This window comes from Coregonus clupeaformis, chromosome 23 (genome assembly GCF_020615455.1).
Source record: "Coregonus clupeaformis isolate EN_2021a chromosome 23, ASM2061545v1, whole genome shotgun sequence".
Classification (NCBI taxonomy): domain Eukaryota; kingdom Metazoa; phylum Chordata; class Actinopteri; order Salmoniformes; family Salmonidae; genus Coregonus; species Coregonus clupeaformis.
The window spans coordinates 34,679,851-34,696,957 of NC_059214.1; the positions used below are offsets into that span (position 1 = coordinate 34,679,851).

Consider the following 17,107-nt stretch of genomic DNA (forward strand, 5'->3'; position numbering starts at 1 on the left):
CTGTCCTCTGTCCCCCAGGCGGCCCATAACCCACTATTGTCCCTCTGTTCTCTGCCCCCCAGGCGACCCATAACCCACTATTGACTACTGTATGTCCCTCTGTCCTCTGCCCCCCAGGCGGCCCATAACCCACTATTGACTACTGTATGTCCCTCTGTCCTCTGTCCCCCAGGCGACCCACAACCCACTATTGACTACTGTATGTCCCTCTGTCCTCTGCCCCCCAGGCTACCCATAACCCACTATTGACTACTGTATGTCCCTCTGTCCTCTGCGGCCCATAACCCACTATTGACTACTGTATGTCCCTCTGTCCTCTGCCCCCCAGGCGGCCCATAACCCACTATTGACTACTGTATGTCCCTCTGTCCTCCAGGCGACCCATAACCCACTATTGACTACTGTATGTCCCTCTGTCCTCTGCCCCCCAGGCGGCCCAGGTGGTGCTGATATCTCTGTTTGAGCTGAACACCCCAGAGTTCACCATGCTGCTGGGAGCCCTGCCCAAGACCTTCCAGGACGGGGCCACCAAGCTGCTCCACAACCACCTCAAGAACTCCAGCAACACCAGCAGCGTGGTAAATGAATACAACCAGGGATAAGATCTGTTTTACACTAGCAGCCATGTCTATTTTGGTGGGGTGATTTGAAAGATTTAGCTTTTTAACCTACAGTGCCTTGCAAAAGTATTCATCCCCCTTGGCGTTTTTCCTATTTTGTTGCATTACAACCTGTAATTTAAATTGATTTTTATTTGGATTTCATGTAATGGAAAAGTGGTGCGTGCATATATATTCACCCCCTTTGCTATGAAGCCCCTAAATAAGATCTGGTGCAACCAATTATCTTCAGAAGTCACATAATTAGTTAAATAAAGTCCACCCTTGTGCAATCTTAAGTGTCACATGATCTCAGTATATATTCACCTGTTCTGAAAGGCCCCAGAGTCTGCAACACCACTAAGCAAGGGGCACCATGAAGACCAAGGAGCTCTCCAAACAGGTTAGGGACAAAGTTGTGGAGTACAGATCAGGGTTGGGTTATAAAAAAATATCCGAAACTTTGAACATCCCACGGAGCACCATTAAATCCATTATTAAAAAATGGAAAGAATATGGCACCACAATAAACCTGCCAAGAGAGGGCCGCCCACCAACATTCACGGACCAGGCAAGGAGGGCATTAATCAGAGAGGCAACAAAGAGACCAAAGGTAACCATGAAGGAGCTGCAAAGCTCCACAGCGGAGATTGGAGTATCTGTCCATAGGACCACTTTAAGCCGTACACGCCACAGAGCTGGGCTTTACGGAAGAGTGGCCAGAAAAAAGCAAACACGTTTGGTGTTTTCCAAAAGGCATGTGGGAGACTCCCCAAACATATGAAAGAAGGTACTCTGGTCAGATGAGACTAAAATTGAGCTTTTTGGCCATCAAGGAAAACGCTATGTCTGGCGCAAACCCAACACCTCTCATCACCCCGAGAACAGTGAAGCATGGTGGTGGCAGCATCATGCTGTGGGGATATTTTTCATCGGCAGGGACTGGGAAACTGGTCAGAATTTAAGGAATGATGGATGGCGCTAAATACAGGGAAATCCTTGTGGGAAACCTGTTTCAGTCTTCCAGAGATTTGAGACTGGGACGGAGGTTCACCTTCCAGCAGGACAATGACCCTAAGCATACTGCTAAAGCAACACTTGAGTGGTTTAAGGGGAAACATTTAAATGTATTGGAATGGCCTAGTCAAAGCCCAGACCTCAATCCAATTGAGAATCTGTGGTATGACTTAAAGATTGTTGTACACCTGCGGAACCCATCCAACTTGAAGGAGCTGGAGCAGTTTTGCCTTGAAGAATGGGCAAAAATCCCAGTGGCTAGATGTGCCAAGCTTATAGAGACATACCCCAAGAGACTTGCAGCTGTAATTGCTGCAAAAGGTGGCTCTACAAAGTATTGACTTTGGGGGGGTGAATAGTTATGCACATTCAAGTTTTCTGTTTTTTTGTCTTATTTCTTGTTTGTTTCACAAGAAAAAATATTTTGCATCTTCAAAATGGTAGGCATTTTGTGTAAATCAAATGATACAAACCCCCCAAAAATCTATTTGAATTCCAGGTTGTAAGGCAACAAAATAGGAAAAATGCCAAGGAGGGTGAATACTTTCGCAAGCCACTGTATTTCTGGGGTAGACTAGTTAATTCACTTGTATCTGATCCAATGGTTTCATTCCATTTGGTCATGATCTTCGATATTAAGTTTTGTCATTCCTCAACTTGTTTTTCTGTTTCTCAGAGTTCTCCCAGCAACACTATTGGGCGGACCCCACCCCGCCACACCCCCAGCCGGACCAGCCCCCTCACCTCCCCGACCAACTGCTCCCATGGTGGGCTGTCTCCCAGGTACGTACCTCCCTTCTGTCAGACCTTTATCTACAGTGATAGTGTCATTGTGTCTCCTAATGCATGGCTAAACCACAGAGCGCTGGTTGAAGGCTTGTTCTTCTTTACCGTGCATTCGAATACTCTTCTCTTATTAATGCATGGCGACCTCTAACCTAACCTCAACTCAGATCAGACTGTAGTTTCTTTTTCTCTTTTCTCCTCCCTCTGCTGCACTCTTCTCTTTTTCTTTCTCTCTTTTTCCTTCTTTCTCTCTCTCTTCTCTGTGTGTGTGATCCCTTGTGTTGTTGCCCCTGCCCCGTTCTCTCCCTCCTCCTTCTGTCCGTCCTTCCCTCGTGGCCGTGCTGTGCTGTGACCACAGTCGGTTGTGGGGTGGGTGTTGGAGTGGCGATGGGCTGTCTAAGCACCCCCCTCCCCCTCATCCTCCTCCGCCTCCCTCCACCCCCTCCGGCCCCGCCCTCAGGGTCCTCCGCAGAGCGTACTCTCCCAGGTAACACTCCTAGGGACGGGGCCTCAGGGTCCCAGGAGGGGCGGGACAGGAAGTCCTCCCAATTTCCCTCGACCAATAGGGATTCCTTGCTTCAAGTCACAGGACGCGTTATGGCATCCAGTCTTCTCTGGATAGTTATCTCTCCCTTCTTAGTTATAGCATCATGCCAATCATCAATTGTCAGAGCTGCATCCAAAATACATATTTTACCTACAGCAATGAATATGAGCCCTGGCATGGTGTAAGACTAATACAACTAGTCTCTTCGTGTGAGTATTTGTCTCTGTTTGTTTTTGTCCTGACCACCCTGTATATAACCCCTCTCCCCTGTCGTCCTGTGTCTCCTCAGTATGTTGGAGTATGACACAGAGAACATGAACTCTGATGAGATCTACAACTCCCTGCGAGGAGTCACAGAGGCCATCCAGAGTTTCAGCTATCGCAGCCAGGAGGACCTCAACGAACCAAGAGGGAAGAGGGACGATGCTGTGAGTCATTACCTCAGCTCTGGAAATGAAACTGACTGACTGATTAATTGACTGATGTTGGGGAAGGAAACGGACGTCAGCGAGAAGCACAATACAAAATGGCTAATTGTTAAATCAAGAGCAGGATTTAGGCTAATGTGTTCCTTCCTGTTTCTTCCTCGCTGGTTATCACAGCCATTTTCACATGCAGAGTAACAATCAATCATTCACGTTAATCTATAAAGCTCTTTTTACATCAACAGTTGTCACATCCTTAAGACATCAAAACTGACTACCACTATGTTTCTTTTCTATCTCTCTCTTCAGGTGGGGCGTGAAGTTGTGGCGTCCTCCCCAGGCTCTGATGCCCGTTTGGGGCTGGATGTGGTGGAGGGTGGGCGTACAGCCCTGGATAACAAGACCTCCCTCCTCAACACCCCGTCTCCCCGCTCCTTCTCCGGGCCGCGGGCCAGGGAGTTCGCCCCCTACGGGTATGGGGACACCATCACCTCATCCTACGACAAGAGTGCCCTAAAGGAGGCCGTGTTCGACGATGACGTGGAACAGTTCAGAGACTGTGAGTCACCTTTGACCTCTGCTTGACCCTTAACCCTGTGACGCCACCTCCATGTTGACCACCTCTGATCCATCCTGTAATGTCATGACATGATGGTGTGACATCTTCAGGTTTTGGCAACACAAAGAAATAATAGATTTGGCCCATTCTAGTGTTACATGGTGGCTGAAACGAGATTGATAGAATCTAAAAAACATTGGGAATAGAATAGCCCTTTATCTGCAGTGAATAGTGAGTCTGCTGGCTATAGTCAGTCCTCCTCCCTCCTGATTGTCCTCCTTCCTCCTCTCCCCCTCCCTCCCTCCTCTACAGGCCGTCGGCAGGACGGCAGTGGTGAAAACAAGATGGTGCTGCCTAAGGGCTTTGCTCCTGGTAAAGACGCACTACTCCATGACTGTTGTTTTTTCCTTTCGAAAGTTTTTCATTGCTGTTTCCATTGCCATCCATTTCAATGTCTTGAGTGATTCCCTGTCACTTTTCCTTTTGCTTTCGTGGGGATACTAGCTCGCTAAGTATGGCTGAGGCGGTATATGGGCCGTACCACTCACCCAGTCTGCTGTCCTCTCCTCAGGTTCCCAGGACCACTCAGACCTTGTGGCAGACCTTCTAAAGGAGCTGTCAAATCACAACGAGCGTGTGGATGAGCGTAAGGGGGCCTTGGTGGAGCTGCTGAAGATCACACGAGAGGACAGCCTGGCCGTGTGGGACGAACACTTCAAGACCATCCTCCTACTGCTCCTGGAGACACTGGGGGATAAAGACGTAGGGATCCTATACTCCTATAGCTCTGATTATGCAGATCGCTGCTATTTCGAAGGTTTTACTTGCAATGATTGTGATTGTGGCAAACACATGCGTACAGAATAACTAGACAGCAGCTGTACTACCAAATATATTATTTATTAAACTGCTAACTTGAAAGCCTCTCTAAGGCTTAAAGGTTTTGGTTTGGGTGTAGATGTGGGTGGGTGGTGGGCATGCATGCATGGTTGCAAGAAGGCTGTACAGTATGCGTATGTTTGGAGGTTTAATGGACACTCATTCTTCGTCTTCCCTCCATGTAGCACACCATCCGGGCCCTGGCTCTGCGGGTTCTGAAGGAGATACTGAGAAACCAACCGGCCCGCTTCAAGAACTATGCTGAACTCACCATCATGAAGACCCTGGAGGCACACAAAGACTCACACAAGGAGGTACAACTCCTGATATTCCTTACATTTATATTGCTCTATGGTCTTTTACGCAATAGGCATCTGAAAAAACAATGATGTCCCCCAAGCCTCAGTACTAGGACCTCTCCTGTTCTGTCCTGTTCTCTCTGTACACACCATATACAAAGGCATCATGAGTGATCTCTTCCCTTTCTGTCCAGGTGGTGCGGGCAGCGGAGGAGGCAGCCTCCACCCTAGCCGGCTCCATCCACCCAGAGCAGTGTATCAAGGTGCTGTGTCCCATCGTCCAGACGGCTGACTACCCCATCAACCTGGCTGCCATCAAGATGCAAACCAAGGTGATAGAACGCATCACCAAGGAGTCCCTCCACCAGCTGCTTCCTGATATCATACCAGGACTACTGCAGGTGAGAATCTGGTCCTGTTTGGCATTATGTGAGTGTTTGGTAACACAGTGCAGTCAAAACATGATTTTCCTGTGTTTTATATATATTGCCACACTATGAGGTTGGAATAATACTGTCAAATTGTGAAAATTATGATAATGTCCTTTTAGTGTAAGAGCTGTTTGAAAATACTGCCTGAAATGTCAGCCTGTTTTGGTGGGATAGAATGTTTGCCTGCATGGTGACCTCACCAGGTGGTAAATGAGTTAATAGACAAATAAGAAAGAGAGTTCCAAACCTCTCTGCCAATAACAGCTAGTTTTCCCCTCCCCACCCAGACCACTTCCTGACAGTCCTAGCAAAATTCTTGCTTGAGAAATTGCTCTTTGCTAAGAAGCTATTTTTGTATATTTTTTACCATTTTAATAGAAAACAATCACAGTAAGGTTCTTAATTGTTACCCAGAAATGATTTGATATTGAGATAAAAACGGCTGCATTGGACCTTTAACACCAAGGTTGTGGGTTCAATTTCAGCATGGATCAATAAAAGTGTCTGCTAAGTGGCATATACACTGCTCAAAAAAATTAAGGGAACACTAAAATAACACATCCTAGATCTGAATGAATGAAATAATCTTATTAAATACTTTTTTCTTTACATAGTTGAATGTGCTGACAACAAAATCACACAAAAATTATCAATGGAAATCAAATTTATCAACCCATGGAGGTCTGGATTTGGAGTCACCCTCAAAATTAAAGTGGAAAACCACACTACAGGCTGATCCAACTTTGATGTAATGTCCTTAAAACAAGTCAAATTGAGGCTCAGTAGTGTGTGTGGCCTCCACGTGCCTGTATGACCTCCCTACAATGCCTGGGCATGCTCCTGATGAGGTGGCAGATGGTCTCCTGAGGGATCTCCTCCCAGACCTGGACTAAAGCATCCGCCAACTCCTGGACAGTCTGTGGTGCAACGTGGCGTTGGTGGATGGAGCGAGACATGATGTCCCAGATGTGCTCAATTGGATTCAGGTCTGGGGAACGGGCGGGCCAGTCCATAGCATCAATGCCTTCCTCTTGCAGGAACTGCTGACACACTCCAGCCACATGAGGTCTAGCATTGTCTTGCATTAGGAGGAACCCAGGGCCAACCGCACCAGCATATGGTCTCACAAGGGGTCTGAGGATCTCATCTCGGTACCTAATGGCAGTCAGGCTACCTCTGGCGAGCACATGGAGGGCTGTGCGGCCCCCCAAAGAAATGCCACCCCACACCATGACTGACCCACCGCCAAACCGGTCATGCTGGAGGATGTTGCAGGCAGCAGAACGTTCTCCACGGCGTCTCCAGAATCTGTCACGTTTGTCACATGTGCTCAGTGTGAACCTGCTTTCATCTGTGAAGAGCACAGGGCGCCAGTGGCGAATTTGCCAATCTTGGTGTTCTCTGGCAAATGCCAAACGTCCTGCACGGTGTTGGGCTGTAAGCACAACCCCCACCTGTGGAGGTCGGGCCCTCATACCACCCTCATGGAGTCTGTTTCTGACCGTTTGAGCAGACACATGCACATTTGTGGCCTGCTGGAGGTCATTTTGCAGGGCTCTGGCAGTGCTCCTCCTGCTCCTCCTTGCACAAAGGTGGAGGTAGCAGTCCTGCTACTGGGTTGTTGCCCTCCTACGGCCTCCTCCACGTCTCCTGATGTACTGGCCTGTCTCCTGGTAGCGCCTCCATGCTCTGGACACTACGCTGACAGACACAGCAAACCTTCTTGCCACAGCTCGCATTGATGTGCCATCCTGGATGAGCTGCACTACCTGAGCCACTTGTGTGGGTTGTAGACTCTGTCTCATGCTACCACTAGAGTGAAAGCACCGCCAGCATTCAAAAGTGACCAAAACATCAGCCAGGAAGCATAGGAACTGAGAAGTGGTCTGTGGTCACCACCTGCAAAACCAGTCCTTTATTGGGGGTGTCTTGCTAATTGCCTATAATTTCCACCTGTTGTCTATTCCATTTGCACAACAGCATGTGAAATGTATTGTCAATCAGTGTTGCTTCCTAAGTGGACAGTTTCATTTCACAGAAGTGTGACTTGGAGTTACATTGTGTTGTTTAAGTGTTCCCTTTATTTTTTTGAGCAGTGTATTATGTTATTATATAGAATGCGGGTGGAGGGGGCATTGCGGGGGGAAAGTAGAAACATCCTTACATTATCTGCACCATATCTGTTCATGTTGATATTTGGACTGTGGGAACAGTTATTTGTACCTGGAAATGTTTCTATGTAGGTGTGGAGTTGTGTATGGAGTGGTGGACAGACGGCAAAAGCCTCAATCATATTATGACTGCATAGCAAAATAAGTGTTTCTCTGTTTTCTTAGATCTAAATTTGTTTTAGTTCTGCAGATGACTTTGTTTAGAACTGTGAATTCAGGATTAGGAAATTGAAAGAAAATAAAGTTGAAAAATCCTTGGTAGTTTCTAGGCCTACACCATATTTGTTCATGTTCATATTTGGACAGTGGGAACAGTTTGCTTTATTTATACCTGGAAATGTTTGCCTGTACTCGGCCCCTGAGCACACACCTCTGCCACTCCTACCACGTTCCCAATGACCTGTGGGCCACTCAGTGTGTATACGTGTGTGTGTGTTCACTCTTGTTTCTCCGTCTGTGTCTCCTGCTGGCAGCCTGTCCATTAATACTGATCATCGGTCTATCTATCTGTTCCCAGGGCTATGACAACACGGAGAGTAGTGTTCGCAAGGCTAGTGTGTTCTGTCTGGTGGCCATCTACTCCGTGATTGGAGAAGAGCTAAAACCACACCTGCAGCTACTCACGGGCAGCAAGGTACACTATCCACCACTGTCATGTGCTCGATCGCCATCTCAAAGTCCTGACAGACAGACCGACAGACAGACAGACACTACACCACACACTACACACACACCAGTGTTAATTTTGGCAGCTATTTTAGATTTAGCTTTAGTCTTAGTCACATTTAGGTCATTTCATCATTCTTAGTTTTAGTTATTATCAGTCGAGTAAAACTCTGGATAATTTTTGTCTAGTTTCAGTCAATCATTTTTGTCATGATTTAGTCAATGCATTTTCCATAAGGTTTTGCATTTAGGCCAAGAAGTTTATTCCTTTGCTGTTTTTTTTTTTTGCAGTATTACTTTAGTGCCTTTTTGCATACACAGGATAGGATGCATGTTTTGGAATATTTTTATTCTGTATATTTTTATTCTACTTTTCACTCTGTCATTTAGGTCCTTATTGTGGAGTAACTACAATGCTGTTGATCCATCCTTAGTTTTCTCCCTTCACAACTATTGAACTCTGTAGCTGTTTTAAAATCACCAATGGCTTTATGGTGACATCCCTGAGCAGTTTTCTTCTGTCCTGCAGCTCAGTTCAGAAGGACGACTGAGTGTACAAAACATTAGGAACACCTGCTCTTTCCATGACATAGACTGACCAGGTGAATCCAGGTGAAAGCTATGAACCCTTATAGATGTCACCTGTTAAATCCACTCCAAGGATTTGTTAAGCCTTGAGACAATTGAGACATGGATTGTGTATGTGTGCCATTCAGAGGGTGAATGGGCAAGACAAAATATTTAAGTGCCTTTGAACGGGGTATGGTAGTAGGTGCCAGGCACACTGGTTTGAGTTTGTCAAGAACTGCAACGCTTCTGGCATTTTCAAGCTCAACAGTTTCCCGTCTGTATCAAGAATGGTCCACCACCCAAAGGACATCCAGCCAACTTGACACAACTGCGGGAAGCATTGGGGTCAACATGGGCCAGCATCCCTGTGGAATGCTTTCGACACCTTCTAGTCCGTGCCCCGACGAATTGAGGCTGTTCTGAGGGCAAAAGGGGGTGCAACTCAATATTAGGAAAGTGTTCCTAATGTTTTGTACACTCCGTGTATATTTGTTGTGTCTGGGTGGTTTAATACATCATCCACAGCATAATTATTTACTTGACCATGAGATATTCAATTTCTGATTTGTTATTGTTACCCATCTACCAATCACTGCCCTTCTTTATGAAGCTTTCGAAAAGCTCCCTGGTCCTTGTAGTTGAATCTGTGCTTGAAATTCAATACTTGACTGAGGGACCTTACAGATGTTGTATTTCATGTCAACCGCTATTTTCTGAGTCCATGTAATTTAGTAAGTGATTTGTTAAGCCAAATGTTACTCCTGAACTAATTTAGGCTTGCCTAAACAAAAGGGGTGAATAATTTTGAGACAACTATATTTTAGTTATTTAATTTGTATTAATTTGTTAACATTTGTAGAATAATCTTTTCACTTTGACATTATGGAGTATTTTGTGTAGATCAATGGGAAAAAAGTTTGACTAAATCCATAGCAATCCCGCTTTGTCACGCAACAAAATGTGAAAAAATCCAAAGGGGTTGAATACTTACAATACCCACTGTACCTCCAATCTGATTGGTCTAGATCAGGGGTGGGGTCAATTCCAGAGAAAGCAAACTGAAAATCCTGGTATTGGAATTTGACTGAATTGAAATGGAATTGACCCCAACCCTGGTCTAGACAACAGTGCCATTATTACCTCTCTTACCACTTCTCCTTGCTCCACCATGATAATAACAATGTTTTAACATACAATATAATATAATGTTCTTCTTGCAGATGAAGCTGCTGAACTTGTACATCAAGAGGGCCCAGACGACCAACAGCAACAGCAGCAGTTCCTCGGATGTGTCCTCACACAGCTAACTGTAGGAGGGATCGGCCTGTCTGTACTTTGCATCTGAATTAGGGGATATAGGTTGTGTCCCAAATGGCACCCTATTCCCTGTATAGGCCACTACGTTTGGGCCCTGGTCAAAAGTAGTGTACTATATTGGGAATAGTGTGCCATTTGGGACAGAGACAAAGTTGTGCCTCTTCCAGACCTCTCCATTCCTGAGATTCTCTTCTCTCCTTCACCACGCTGGACTCCTCTTTTGCTCCCAGCTTTTTCTTTATTTTCTCTCCAGTGAATTTGTCCTTTCATTTGTCATCAGATTTCTTTCTCCCCGTTTTGTAGATTTTTTGTTATTTTAAAAGAGGTCTGGGTATAGGGTGGTTTAACGCTTTTTGACTTCTCTATAAGACTGAATGGGAGTCAAGCTACTGTACATATGCGTCAACCCTCTATTTTGCTGTCATTTTTTATAATCTAACTTTTGATGCTTATTTGGTTGATCATTCAAAAAGTAACTGGAGGAGAAAGGCGAAACCAGGAGTTATGATATGGTCCAATAACAATGATATGGTCCAATAGCAAATAACACCCTGAAATTGATTCAGAAGAAGAAGAAAAACACATCCCTTCAAAATGCAGTTGTACTGTAGTTGAACGAATGAATTCCTTCGCATTTAACAAGGAAGGCCCATTGAGGTCAGAATACCTCTTTCCCATGGGGACCACATGGCATTCAGTTTGTGATAAACTAAGAATCATATGGCTGGCCCAGTGATGATACAAAGCCCTGATATAAACCAGGCTGAAGACTTGGGTTTGGGAACATTGAAAACCAAATATGGCAGCAATTGAAATTTGTAGAATGAGTAGTAATCTCACTGTTTTTCTTTATAAACTGAAGGATGGTGTCATAAAATCCTATAAACATTTTAATTTGAACATTTTAATTTGAACATTTTAAGTTAGCCAATTATGAAGCCTCACTTACGCCCAGGTAGGCTAACACTATGTTTTATTATTATTATTATCTATTAGTTTGGGAGAATTTACGGCGGAAACATTGTCAGAGGCCAACTTGCAGCTAATAGCTTGTCTCTAACCTGAGAAAAATCCCCTGAATCAATGAAGTGAAATTGAATGGATCCCTCCCAACTCATAAAATTAGAATGAGTGTTCTCAACCTACTCAATGACCATGTTGCTAATGATGTCAGACACTGAATGGATGGGCCATTATCAGTCATGACAACAAACAACGTTGTCAGTAAAAACACTAAACAAATCCAAAGTGTCACATTTATTTATTCCCCCCCTTTTTCCACCTGTGTAGCCAGATTATGGCATTTTACTTGTTAACTATGATGCTGCTGCTTATAACGTGTACTTGTCTGATAAGTAAAAACCCTACACTTGTAGATAATGCAAACGCTACAGGCTCGGTTTCGGAAGGAGATCAGTGCATTCATTGAGACAGAATCTAAAGAAACTACAGGCTGGTTTCCCGGACACAGATTAATCCTAGTCCTGGATTAGAAACTATTCTCAATGGAGAATATCAATTGAAAGTGTGTTTTAGTCCAAATCTTAATCTGTGTCCAGGAAACCGGCCCTACCAGGCCTTATGTTCATTTTCCACAGTAATATTTGGATCACTTGTACTGTTGAAAGGAGAGGATGGATGTACATACAGAAGCTCTCAGATCTTAAAAATATGAAACCATTACCCCATGAACTACACTAAACAAGCTTGCAAACAGATACAAAAATATTCACCATGATGATGCGAATATAAGTTGTTTATAATAATACAGTATTACACACTTCTTCTCGTCACCTTCCCTTCACGTAACTACAGCTTTTGCAATAAAGAAAATACCATGATGAGCAAACTTAAGTATTTTGTACATAACTTTTGATCAATCACTGCTTCGCAACTTTCATGAAATGAAATAAAAAGATTGGCTATCACTTTTTTGCTCATTAGCGAATTAGCTTGCATGTTTTTGGGCAGCACATCCACTTGGTGCTGCCTTAAATCGATGGGTCCTGTTTTGGCTGTTGAAGTGCACTTGTAACCTCATCAGTTTGGTCAGCCTTTACAACAATTAAGTTATTATTTTGGTAGGGGAGGAAGACACCTAGCGGCAATACACTCACGGAGCTCTGTAAGTTGACCAAAACTTAACAATGTCTCTGTCTGCCCTAGAAAATTATGTACACTGTACAGGGCATAACCGTCTCAAGATGCCAAGCAGACATGTACAGTACTGTAAAAGCATCCTAGTTCTCCTTTAGTACAGTACTACATATTTGGGCATGTGGCTTTGTAAGGTACACTGTGTGTGTGCCTTGGTACTTAACCCTCCCGTTGTCCTAGGGTCAAAATGACCCGCCACTGTGTTGAACCAACTTTATTTAATTTGTATATTTTTGGGATCATTTGTGAGAAGGAGGCAGTGAGACTTTAAAGAAAGGGTTAAGTACAGTATCTGGCAACTATTCCCATCTGCTGAACAGTTTCAAATCACTTTTTGTTTTTGTTTTGTTATTCTTATCAAATGGGGCCATCATCCTTTTACAAGTATGTTAGTTTTATTTAATTGCGTGTGAGGGAGAAGCCAGTAATTTTGGAACAGACATAAAGTACTGTATTGGCTGATGACCCATGAAGATCTGGCTCATTTACTGTCCACATTATCTACTGATGATGATCACTAAGAGAAGGTATTCCTAGCAATCTGTTCACTATGCATGTCATTATTTGTGTTTGTTTTGTCATGTAAGATTCATATCTGTATTTATATAATTGTTTTTTTGTTTTTCATGACAACTTGTACAGAAGGGTTTCGTTAACATCCACCTGTGATAGATGATTTGCAACAATGTAAATTTGTTTGCGCTAGAAATAAACAACCATGAAAGTTGATTCATTTGTTATAATATACTTTATATAAGTTGGTCTTTCTATATTTAGTTGATCCACTTTGACTCAAGTGGCAGCAGTATCAGTAGAATTGTTTGCAGGTGGATTGCTCAGTCTCCCATTCATTTACAGAGTTGAGTGCCGAGGTGTGCTTAGTTCTTCTGTCTAAATATTAACATTAACCCACCGTTTTAGCCAAATTATTTTACATGAAGATAGTTCTGACTGTGCTTGTCATCAGACTGTTATTCAATAAACTCCAGAAAAATAAGATTAGATTTTAGGCTACCACTACTACGGGGCAGGGGAGGTGTGTCAGGCTGTGGCACCCTAATCCCTATATAGTGCACTACATTTGACCACAACCATATGGGTCCGGGTCAAAAGTAGTGCACTATATTGGGAATAGGGTGCCATTTGGGACATATTCAGTGAGTCCCAGTCTGCTTCTCAAAGGTCATGTAAGGTATGCTAATAAGTTGAAAGTGATGTCATACCGGGTATATACAGTGGGGGAAAAAAGTATTTAGTCAGCCACCAATTGTGCAAGTTCTCCCACTTAAAAAGATTAGAGAGGCCTGTAATTTTCATCATAGGTACACGTCAACTATGACAGACAAAATGAGAATTGTTTTCTCCAGAAAATCACATTGTAGGATTTTTTATGTATTGATTTGCAAATTATGGTGGAAAATAGTTTCTCAACACTTTGTTATATACCCTTTGTTGGCAATGACACAGGTCAAACGTTTTCTGTAAGTCTTCACAAGGTTTTCACACACTGTTACTGGTATTTTGGCCCATTCCTCCATGCAGATCTCCTCTAGAGCAGTGATGTTTTGGGGCTGTCGCTGGGCAACACAGACTTTCAACTCCCTCCAAAGATTTTCTATGGGGTTGAGATCTGGAGACTGGCTAGGCCACTTCAGGACCTTGAAATGCTTCTTACGAAGCCACTCCTTCGTTGCCCGGACGGTGTGTTTGGGATCATTGTCATGCTGAAAGACCCAGCCACGTTTCATCTTCAATGCCCTTGCTGATGGAAGGAGGTTTTCACTCAAAATCTCACGATACATGGCCCCATTCATTCTTTCCTTTACACGGATCAGTCGTCCTGGTCCCTTTGCAGAAAAACAGCCCCAAAGCATGATGTTTCCACCCCCATGCTTCACAGTAGGTATGGTGTTCTTTGGATGCAACTCAGCATTCTTGGTCCTCCAAACACGACGAGTTGAGTTTTTACCAAAAAGTTCTATTTTGGTTTCATCTGACCATATGACATTCTCCCAATCCTCTTCTGGATCATCCAAATGCACTCTAGCAAACTTCAGACGGGCCTGGACATGTACTGGCTTAAGCAGGGGAACACGTCTGGCACTGCAGGATTTGAGTCCCTGGCGGCGTAGTGTGTTACTGATGGTAGGCTTTGTTACTTTGGTCCCAGCTCTCTGCAGGTCATTCACTAGGTCCCCCCGTGTGGTTCTGGGATTTTTGCTCACCGTTCTTGTGATCATTTTGACCCCACAGGGTGAGATCTTGCGTGGAGCCCCAGATCGAGGGAGATTATCAGTGGTATTGTATGTCTTCCATTTCCTAATAATTGCTCACACAGTTGATTTCTTCAAACCAAGCTGCTTACCTATTGCAGATTCAGTCTTCCCAGCCTGGTGCAGGTCTACAATTCTGTTTCTGGTGTCCTTTGACAGCTCTTTGGTCTTGGCCATAGTGGAGTTTGGAGTGTGACTGTTTGAGGTTGTGGACAGGTGTCTTTTATACTGATAACAAGTTCAAACAGGTGCCATTAATACAGGTAACGAGTGGAGGACAGAGGAGCCTCTTAAAGAAGAAGTTACAGGTCTGTGAGAGCCAGAAATCTTGCATGTTTGTAGGTGACCAAATACTTATTTTCCACCATAATTTGCAAATAAATTCATTAAAAATCCTACAATGTGATTTTCTGGATTTTCTTTTCTCAATTTGTCTGTCATAGTTGACGTGTACCTATGATGAAAATTACAGGCCTCTCTCATCTTTTTAAGTGGGAGAACTTGCACAATTGGTGGCTGACTAAATACTTTTTCCCCCACTGTACAGTGGGGAGAACAAGTATTTGATACACTGCCGATATTGCAGGTTTTCCTACTTACAAAGCATGTAGAGGTCTGTAATTGTTATCATAGGTACACTTCAACTGTGAGAGACGGAATCAAAAATCCAGAAAATCACATTGTGTGAGTTTTAAGTAATTAATTTGCATTTTATTGCATGACATAAGTATTTGATACATCAGAAAAGCAGAAATTAATATTTGGTAGAGAAACATTTGTTTGCAATTACAGAGATCATACGTTTCCTGTAGGTCTTGACCAGGTTTGCACACACTGCAGCAGGGATTTTGGCCCACTCCTCCATACAGACCTTCTCCAGATCCTTCAGGTTTCGGGGCTGTCGCTGGGCAATACGGACTTTCAGCTCCCTCCAAAGATTTTCTATTGGGTTCAGGTCTGGAGACTGGCTAGGCCACTCCAGGACCTTGAGATGCTTCTTACGGAGCCACTCCTTAGTTTCCCTGGCTGTGTGTTTCGGGTCGTTGTCATGCTGGAAGACCCATCCACGACCCATCTTCAATGCTCTTACTGAGGGAAGGAGGTTGTTGGCCAAGATCTCGCGATACATGGCCCCATCCGTCCTCCCCTCAATACGGTGCAGTCATCCTGTCCCCTTTGCAGAAAAGCATCCCCAAATAATTATGTTTCCACCTCCATGCTTCACGGTTGGGATGGTGTTCTTGGGGTTGTACTCATCCTTCTTCTTCCTCCAAACACGGCGAGTGGAGTTTAGACTAAAAAGCTCAATTTTTGTCTCATCAGACCACATGACCTTCTCCCATTCCTCCTCTGGATCATCCAGATGGTAATTGGCAAACTTCAGACGGGCCTGGACAAGCGCTGGCTTGAGCAGGGGGACCTTGCGTGCGCTGCAGGATTTTAATCCATGACGGCGTAGTGTGTTACTAATGGTTTTCTTTGAGACTGTGGTCCCAGCTCTCTTCAGGTCATTGACCAGGTCCTGCCATGTAGTTCTGGGCTGATCCCTCACCTTCCTCATGATCATTGATGCCCCACGAGGTGAGATCTTGCATGGAGCCCCAGACCGAGGGTGATTGACCTTCATCTTGAACTTCTTCCATTTTCTAATAATTGTGCCAACAGTTGTTGCCTTCTCACCAAATAAAATCCAACTAAAATCAAATCAAATTTTATTGGCCACATGCGCCGAATACAACAGGTGCAGACATTACAGTGAAATGCTTACTTACAGCCCTTAACCAACAGTGCATTTATTTTCAACAAAAAAGTGTTGAGAAAAAAAGAGCAGAAGTAAAATAACAGTAGGGAGGCTATATATACAGGGGGGTACCGGTGCAGAGTCAATGTGCAGGGGCACCGGCTAGTTGAGGTAGTTGAAGTAATATGTACATGTGGGTAGAGTTAAAGTGACTATGCATAAATAATTAACAGAGTAGCAGCAGCGTAAAAAGATGGGGTGGGGGGGCAGTGCAAATGGTCTGGGTAGCCATGATTAGCTGTTCAGGAGTCTTATGCCTTGGGGGTAGAAGCTGTTGAGAAGTCTTTTGGACTCTGCGGTAGCAGAGAGAACAGTCTATGACTAGGGTGTCTGGAGTCTTTGACAATTTTGAGGGCCTTCCTCTGACACCGCCTGGTATAGAGGTCCTGGATGGCAGGAAGCTTGGCCCCAGTGATGTACTGGGCCGTACGCACTACCCTCTGTAGTGCCTTGCGGTCGGAGGCCAAGCAGTTGCCATACCAGGCGGTGATGCAACCAGTCAGGATGCTCTCGATGGTGCAGCTGTAGAATTTTTTGAGGATCTGAGGACCCATGCCAAATCTTTTCAGTCTCCTGAGGGGGAATAGGCTTTGTCGTGCCCTCTTCACGA

At 44.4% G+C, this 17,107-nt stretch overlaps 1 protein-coding gene across 15 annotated transcripts in view; it reads left to right on the forward strand.

Moving 5' to 3' along the window:
* clasp1a (cytoplasmic linker associated protein 1a) overlaps positions 1-13,152 on the forward strand; it is a 102,713-nt gene extending 89,561 nt beyond the window's left edge. For 7 of the 15 annotated variants that reach the window (XM_045206685.1, XM_041844730.2, XM_041844729.2 and 4 more), the window contains 11 exons: positions 432-578; positions 2,293-2,399; positions 2,761-2,889; positions 3,239-3,377; positions 3,684-3,933; positions 4,246-4,305; positions 4,505-4,695; positions 4,998-5,126; positions 5,306-5,512; positions 8,231-8,347; positions 10,170-13,152. In XM_045206685.1, the coding sequence (XP_045062620.1) occupies positions 432-578; positions 2,293-2,399; positions 2,761-2,889; positions 3,239-3,377; positions 3,684-3,933; positions 4,246-4,305; positions 4,505-4,695; positions 4,998-5,126; positions 5,306-5,512; positions 8,231-8,347; positions 10,170-10,256 (1,563 nt within the window). In that variant the 3' untranslated portion in view covers positions 10,257-13,152. The remainder of the gene's footprint in view (positions 1-431; positions 579-2,292; positions 2,400-2,760; positions 2,890-3,238; positions 3,378-3,683; positions 3,934-4,245; positions 4,306-4,504; positions 4,696-4,997; positions 5,127-5,305; positions 5,513-8,230; positions 8,348-10,169) is intronic. The other 8 variants (XM_045206687.1, XM_041844737.2, XM_041844738.2 and 5 more) reach the window with 3 other exon arrangements.
* Positions 13,153-17,107: the final 3,955 nt, after the last annotated feature.